Genomic DNA, 8469 nt, shown 5'->3' with positions numbered 1-8469 from the left:
TTAAAATATTCAAAAATATTCATGTTTATGTAGAAGGGAAAAGAAATTAAGCTGATTTTCCTGCATTGTGAGGTTTTAAATTATGGTGTGGAATAAAATAACATAACAAAAACGTCTAAGGCGCTTTTAATAAAAGACAACGCGGGTTAATAATCACTAAAAGCTCTCATCTGAAAAAATCTTAATACCAACAGATTAATAACATTTAAAAAAACTAAGACTAAAAGATAAAAAATGCAAAAATATCAAAAGTGTTTTGATGATAGTTACGTGAGATGTTTCTGATTTTAATGGCAAGCATTGATCACCGATAGTAGTTTGGAATATTCTTTCTGCACCTCTGAATCACCAGCAAACGATATAAGACCAGTCGCGGAGTCCTAAAAGTAAAATCCAGAAATTAAGTCTATTTATCAGGAGAACATGAAAACCCACCTTAAAAAGTAAATCCTTTTTGCCATTAAAAGAACCAAATAACTTGAACAAGTCAGGTCTCTCAGTGAACTGGGTACTCGCTGAGATCAAAGCGTTCCGGATTTCATCCACCAAAGAGTCGGGTTTTTCATTTGATGTCACTACCTGTGTTGATCAAATTCATGAAGAAAAGATATACATTTAATTAGAGATATTCTATACCATATGAGGAGGGGCTTGAGCTAAGTAGCACCGTGCATAATCAGACACCGGAGCTCTATTTCCGTCAGGGCATAAGAGCTCATAGTCCTCAGACTTCAGGTCTTTAGCCCATGCCTCTTGGTTGTTGCCATCTAAAAATGGGCAAAAAAGTTTAAACGACTTATTATAATCGCTTGCAAATTAAGGTTAAAAAATGGCCCTATTAACAGGGATTTATAGCAAGCCTTTTAAAAATACTCGAGAAAGATATATGGAGTCGAAACAAGGATCCCATGTCCTCTGACGAACGCTGGATGAAAACGGAGGCTACACCTCAACAGCAACAGGAAAACAAGCCTTGAATGATTAATTGATAAGCAAGTTCGAATTAAATTGTCCATCAGTGGCCTTGTAATTTGTAATCATAATCGGAAACTGTGGAGCTGACCTAAATAGGTGCTGATGCAAATCAGCGATCCTACCTCGAGGGGCGCATTTGTAACTGTGGCCCAATTTTCAACTAGCAAACAAGGCCTATAAATTTTCTCCATCTAGACAGCGAGAGATGAAATGTATTTTTAGATCAAAGTTATCTAAAAGTTTAAAATCCCGAGATTGGCTTAAGAAAGTTATTAAGTTTCCTACTCTATCCAAAAGCTTATAACGAGTTTTATATTCCCGCCAAACCAAAAAACAAAACCATGAAAATTCGTGGTTAAATCAAAACTGATTCACTAAGAAAATTTCTGCTAGAAATCGCGATTAATAAGGTCCACTGTGCCTCAGTCAGATGTAAGAACACGGTTCAAATCCAGTTCCTTGGCCTGGAAAATCGGATAGGGCTTTTTAATGTCAGATCTAGTTACGAAAATCGATTGCTAATTTTCATTACGTTTATGCGTAAGTGACCTATCAGAGTCCTTTGATTAATGAACCGTGAAGCTTCTATTGAATGAGCCCTAATTTACGAAATGCTAGTGTTTAGGGGGTATGTATATTGTTTTCCTGGATAAAGATTTTCCTCTCCCATTAGTCAACCGTGAAGGAAGATATTTTTAACTTTCTATCGACCGATAGAAACTTACGGAATTAAGATGTAAAGAATGAGAATTTGGTCTCTGAATGTTCTCACTTGAAACAAAGAACTTTAATAAAAAAACTTGCCAGTATTTCCAGGAACAGTGACATGTTTGACGAAAGCTACATCGCCTCCTCCTTCTACAACACATCTAAAGGCTCCAGTATAACCGCTGTAAGACTCAGATTGGTCAAAATTGCACTTAGTGGCCGAGTTTTTCGTGTCTACTTCACCCCCACAAAGCGAACAAAGTTTGTCGGATGTGGCGCCATCCAAGTTGTACCTGAAGTAATGAAGAATTTGCTATTAAAACGACTAAGTTTTGAGTAACTTTAAAATCAAAATCAGTAAATCACATCACCTGGATTGAAAATTACTCAACAAAACGGAAAAACGATTTGTACTTTGGTCAGGACCCGCCTTAGCACGTCTGCCGCCCCATAACGCCGGTATTGACTTTGGTTTAAGTTTTGAAAGCTCTTAATACGAAATAAAATCGGTCATTTTTTTACACAGAAAATCATTTAAAGTAAGTAAACAAAGTATTTTCTTCCATAAAACGTTGAAACCAATTCCAGCTAATGCCGCAGTAAAACTCCATGACCCAACCCCATAAAACAACATGGAAATAATGCTTTTTTTATTTAAACTAGATTAAAATTAACGAAAAGTCCAATTTTTCAGTCTCTAAAATATAAACCAATCCAACTAACATTTTTAAATAACAACTTTTCTTTTCTGTCTGAAACAATTAGGCATTGCTCCAAGAACCTCAAGGTTTCCCTGGTCATCCCTAAAACTAGGACAAAAACTAGGGGTTATTACACATTTCTCTTTGCTGTTAAAATATTTTACTTCTAAAGGAAAAATAATTGAGTAAAGAGAAACGTTGAGGAGTTTGCAAAAGACGTTTAGCTCCTCGTCTGATACAAAACTTCTCTCAAACTTTCAAAATAAAAACAACGCGGTAAACTCATCAAGTAAATAAGTAAAAGATGTGGCTTCATAAAGCTTTGTTAAACTTTTCATTGCTGGTCTCAGCAATGGTTTATGGCATTATTGAAATGTTACTTGAAAAACAAATAAACTGCATTACCGTATCAGTTCCCTTCTTACTGGCAATGGTTTTCTTCTAATGCAATTAGATGCGTCATCCAATATTCTGTCACATATGTACTAATAATGACTATGTATGTAAATACCTACTTCCAATTTTTAGCACCAGGTAAACAACTGCCACCGTTGAAAAATTCAGCTAAAGCCTTAGGATAAGGACAATCTCCATCTCTGATTAGCCCTTTGGATACCAAGGTATAGAGTGGAGCATTATAACCTGCAGTCCTGCCTATTCCAGTATGGCAAGATTTCTTTCCTCTTAAATCTTCAAAACTTTCAATATGAGAATCTCGTTTCACTACAGCCACCGCATAATAGGAACCACCAGTCGATCCATATTGCTCTGCCAGGATTGGTTTGAGGTCGAAGTTCTTTATTGCTACATCCACGAAACCTCCTACAAGCCATTAATATTCTCGTTAGTGAGATTTTGGTTGGTGATGATAAAAATAAGTTACCATCTAAAGTGATAATATCAGCCCCGTTTTTGCTGATAATTTCCAGACAGTCATCAACACTTTGTCCTTGGACACAATCGAATCGGGGTCTGATGTTTCTGGAAAATGATGCTTGGCTTAGCGAACGACATTTGTTTTTCTCCTCCTTCGACGTGACGCAGAATCTAACACTTTTGAATGGTGGTCCATGATCTCTCTCCACGACATCTGTATAATTGGCCTTATCTAGGTAGTCTCCAGGAGATATAATCTTATTTTCCTTAGGTGCACTCTTATCGTTCAGCTCTAAAATTTTCTCCATCCAAGCTGCATGACTTTTACTTCCAATGCTGTTCAAATTCTCAATCTTTCTCCTTAACTCGTCAACGGACTTGGCAACAGCTGCATTGGTCATATAGCCTTGCCAAGGCCTAGCGGCCCACGTGCAAGGAGTTTCTGTTGTAGGAACTCTACTTCCATCAGGGCAAAGGTAAGCGAATTTAGTGGGGTCTTCATTGGTTGGTTTGGCTGGGGTAATTCCTACTGGAAGCTTCATGAAGGGATAATGTAATATTGGTGAGAAAAAAATCGTCTAACAGAAATACCCCAAAGAACTTCTTGACGTATATGACCTTTGTCCATGCAACTTGACCTCCATGGTGGGCCAGACATCTCAATGCTCCATCGTACCCAGAATAAAGGTCCGGATAATCGCATATGTCTGGATGTTCACAAAGCGCGCAAAGATTTGAATATTTCTGCTCTATAAATGTCTTAGATGTTAGTTGTATTTAGTACATTCACTAGAATAACAGCTTACTAAGTTTAAGATTGATTTTGGGGTCCGGAGACCATTTGCCCACGATACAGGCATTGCTGAAGAGATTGGAAAGAGCCTTTAACTCGTTTTCCCTTGGAGATATGTCTGGCTCAGCCAGATTGCCTATAATGCCTTTGTGCTTGAGCTTAGTGAGAGGGATTTTGTATCCCACATTTCTTCCCACCCCGGTATGACATGAGTTAAGACCTTTAAGGCCTTCGATGCCATTAATATTGAGATCTTTGTGGATTACTGCCACCGCTTCATATCGGAATTCGGCTAAATAATGTTATTACTTATATCAATAATTTTACTCTATAACCAATATAAGCAGGGCCGTGAAAACCTCAGAAATGGTAGGAACCACATACAGATTTGTTTAAATGGGGAAAATGTGCGAAGGAAAGTCCAACAAAACCCTACCAAGAATTTTGAATTAATTACAAAAAAACGAACTTTAAAATTTAAAAAAAAAAAAAATACATTATCATACCGAGTGATTAACTTATTCACAAATACCCCGTACACATTACCTCAGTGAGAACGCTTGTCACCGAATAAATAGACAAAGAATACTGAGTACTCCTTATGATAATTTTTAAATATTACTTTAGTCTTAAATTTTAGGGAACACAGGTCTGTATCAATTATTTTTTTCCGATAAAGAACTAAAAACGTAGTGCAACCGTATCTTAAGGCGGATACAAGATTGGATTCATAAAAATGGTTTGCTGTTCCCTCAAACGAAGTTCGCTTTTAAAAAATCAAGACCGTACTTCAGAAAATTTCATTAGTGATGTTTGCTCAAAGACGAAACGCCGGATAAACAAATTGGTAATTTAGTTTATAAGATGGTTTAGATTTGCTTTGATAATGTTTGATCTCTTGCCATTTCCGAAATTCTCTTACTGGCCCTTGTATTAGACACTGTGAAGACTTAGACATTACCTTCTGGTTCTTCCTTAGTGCGGATTTCCTCAAACACCGCAAAATCTTCGTCAGGGACATTTTTTGCCACATACATATCCTCAGGATCAACAGTTAAGAAATCAGCCTGTCGTTCTTTGATTTTTTCAATACATTCCATCCTATCAAATTCAAGAACAATTATTTTACAAATAGGAGCTGCAAACAAAAGCTTTTATAAAGTAGAAAACTTTTGTTCTAATCTGTCTAAAAACTATTGTCGACAAAGTCATCGAAAACTTAGGCAATTATCGAACCTTTAAGACACCTTTTGAGGATCTGATGTCGCGGAGCTCTCGTAAACACCGAGCCAACCTGAAGGCCTCTTTGCGAACAAATAACGCATCCAGCCTTGAGTTTTACAGAAAAGGTTAGGACGAACCGATTAAGATAAGCTCTAACATGAAACACGATCCTTTATGGATGTAATAATGCGAGGAAGGGAAAAAGCAATTTGTAAAGCAGCGTTCAAAATATGTCTTTTCCAGTTATCGTGCAAGTGGAAATGTAATGAGCTCAATGGAATGTGAGAGAACGATTTAATGCTTATTGAGTTCTTAAAAGACACCTTAAAAAAATTTTAATTAATTGATAAAGAAGCTGACGCACCTGTCCCTGGCAGGAATACAAATTATTTTGGCAGTACTCTTGGTTTCCTGATTTGCCATTTCGTTACAAAGGTCAAGGAGATTCTCGGCAACACACATTTTATCTGTAAAATTATCAAATTGTTATCAATTGTTATTAAACTCGAGTTCGATTATTACTTAAATTAAGTATAAGTTGTTAAGTTGACGTATGATAAAATTTGCTAAGTCTTTGGGGTCAGAGTAGTAGGTACTGATTTTCTTACAGAACCACAAGATGGTAGACAGATATTTTATAAAAATAATAATTTATTATGCATTGAAATGAAAGAATGTGCTATATATAGTACATAGTCGAGAAGGAGATATTACTTGGAATATTAATACTGTTTATAAACAAAGGTATTAACTGCAGGTGGAACTGGTTTGGTAGTTTATGAGAGCATTCACCGTATTAATTACCTTTGTACTAGCTAATTATATCGACATTATGGTAGTATTTTAATCATATATGATACAACCACTATATTCAAAATTCTATGAAAGGAATTTGGGATGGAAAAAGCACTCGTGCACATAATCCACGAGTGTTATTCTGAGTCGCATTGCATGAACGAATTGGGCTAAAATTATGATGAATTTTCTATGCACAAGTTGTATTGCGAAGGGAATTTCGTAACTCAAATTCTGCGTATTTGCGACACCTCTGTTAAATATTTGATTGGTAAACATAAACAGAAATTTTGTGGCGATAAAATTTGCTGACCAAAATATTATAGCCATAAAGTTTCGGCCAGCGTTGCTGTGATTGCAATTGTCACTTAATAATAAAGCACCTGATAGTGTAGAACACGAAGTGAATGGAATTTTTAAGTTTCTCAAAGTCTCTCAAGAAAATGTCTAAAAAATATTTATTTTGACACCTCTCTCTCAGTTATTTTTCGATGTAGGATATATAGGAATCTGTGGTATAATTGAGTACCATTAGTTACGGGATGCCCTCCCCCCCGTGTCTCCACCTTGACGTGGTGGGGGGGCTTGAGCGCTCCCTGAACCAGGGGCTGGGACCGGAGCCTCGGTGTCGGGTACGCCCTACCGACAAAAGCCGGGGCATGCCGGTAGGCGGACTGGCAGGGAGCTGACTAAGAGAGACACCGAAATGGGCACCGCGGCCCCCCATAGGGGAGTCTTTTCCCATTCCCCCTTCCTGTGGGCAAGGGGCTGCAACGCCGGAGGAGATGCCACCTCCTCCCCGAAGTAATGCCAGGAGGCGGTTCCGGGGGGGGATAAGGGTGAAGAGGGGAGGTTTTTAGTGGGTAGGCGCCCTCCCTTCAGGGGGGTGAATCCCACATAACCTGGTCGCCAAACCACCAGGCCGGGTACCTATGAAGGTTTTCCTTCCCTATATAAAAAAAAAAAAGAAGTTACGGGATGCCCTGTATAACTCTGCATGTTACGTCAACTCATCAAAAATTCTCTTCTTCGATGGAATATAGATGTTTATTTTAAAAAGAGTGGAAAAGAGGTAAATTCACCAAATAGCAAATTTCCTTAGGCACGTGCCAAATTTTTAAACTCGTTCAACAACACTCTCAGTGAATACCCACACCAGGGCGCACCAGTGCGCTAATCCAGCTTCAGGCGCTATTTGTAGCTGCCTAACGAATTATCAAACGTCGTAACAGAATAGGAACCGTCGGAGAAGTTACCGCATTGACTGCACACTTGTGCGGCTGCCCGAATTCGCCATCAGAAATTCAGACATTTGAGCCTTGATGAATTCTTGACTTTAATTTCTCAAATTTAACCACATATACATATAATATTTTATATTTATTGTGTGCACATGTGTACCTGTATATGTCATTCATGGACTATAAAATGTTTACGTTTCATAATGCAAATTGATTAGTCCAATTAAAGTTTAGACTGAATAATTCGTTATTTCCTTATATCCTTGAATTAGTAATTAGCTTTGTAAGGCAGAAAAGACGAGTTAATGCCGCATGCTTTTTAAGTGAGTAAACAATAAACATCTATTGTCTTTCAATATTTAAATAAATTCAGTATTAAACCAGAGACATTAATTTAGTATTTCTGCAAATTGTGATTAAGCGTCCATAACGACGCCAATTTTTCTTGAATTGTATCAAGCGAAATGTATCACATACAGTACCGCCCTTATGAGAGGGGGGCTGGGCAACGGCCCAGGACAGCGGGCTTTCCTGGTCGGCGATTTGTCTTGGGGGTAAGGGCGGTGATCAAAAATTTCACCAAGGGTTCCAGACTTGCTAAGACCGGCCCTGGCCACACAGAATCTCTAAACGTAAACAACAGAAGATACGAAGAAAATAGACCTAAAGCTCAGGATTTATACCTTTCTCCTCATGCATAAATAAACAATATTTTTAATTAAATATTCAAAACTTACAGTCTTGTCGAACATTTTTCCTAAACCTGGTTTCTGATACAACAGATGATGTCGCTATAGCGAGGAAAAGGACGAAGACACACACCGGCTTCATAGTGACGAGCGGATTGACTTCGTCGAGCACATTTACTAGATCCCAAGACAACACTGGCCACTGGTCACGGTCTTCGAATTACCATACATTTATTTACGGTCAGATAAAGAAAAATCTCATATATCGGGTGTTGGTTGTCTTTGTTTAAGAATTACCGTCAAACTAGGGGAAGGCTGGACAAAAATGGACTAGTATGCCAACTGGTACTGTACTATATCAGGAAGAATCAGTTGTTTTACGTGATGATCCTCAAGGACTTTTTGTTGAGAAACCAGTATTAAAAAGATTCATGTAATTGGCGTGTGGTTTCTCCTCTTTAGGAGTT

General features: G+C 37.9%; 1 protein-coding gene across 2 annotated transcripts in view; it reads right to left on the bottom strand.

Moving 5' to 3' along the window:
- Nucleotides 1–110: 110 nt before the first annotated feature.
- Tsf1 (Transferrin 1) overlaps nucleotides 111–8469 on the bottom strand; it is a 185638-nt gene continuing 177279 nt past the window's right edge. Inside the window, exons 1-11 of one of the 2 annotated variants that reach the window (XM_066400543.1) lie at nucleotides 8051–8235; nucleotides 5642–5744; nucleotides 5015–5154; nucleotides 4067–4345; nucleotides 3852–4009; nucleotides 3268–3796; nucleotides 2900–3206; nucleotides 1780–1976; nucleotides 637–767; nucleotides 436–579; nucleotides 111–380 (exon numbers count right to left, since the gene is read on the bottom strand). In XM_066400543.1, the coding sequence (XP_066256640.1) occupies nucleotides 288–380; nucleotides 436–579; nucleotides 637–767; nucleotides 1780–1976; nucleotides 2900–3206; nucleotides 3268–3796; nucleotides 3852–4009; nucleotides 4067–4345; nucleotides 5015–5154; nucleotides 5642–5744; nucleotides 8051–8144 (2175 nt within the window). In that variant the 5' untranslated portion in view covers nucleotides 8145–8235 and the 3' untranslated portion in view covers nucleotides 111–287. Of the gene's footprint in view, nucleotides 381–435; nucleotides 580–636; nucleotides 768–1779; nucleotides 1977–2899; nucleotides 3207–3267; nucleotides 3797–3851; nucleotides 4010–4066; nucleotides 4346–5014; nucleotides 5155–5641; nucleotides 5745–8050; nucleotides 8236–8469 lie in introns of those variants that run through there. The other variant, XM_066400545.1, reaches the window with a different exon arrangement.

This window comes from Euwallacea similis, chromosome 21 (assembly GCF_039881205.1).
Source record: "Euwallacea similis isolate ESF13 chromosome 21, ESF131.1, whole genome shotgun sequence".
In the NCBI taxonomy this organism is placed as follows: Eukaryota; Metazoa; Arthropoda; class Insecta; order Coleoptera; family Curculionidae; genus Euwallacea; species Euwallacea similis.
This window is presented reverse-complemented; position numbering and strand designations above follow the sequence as displayed.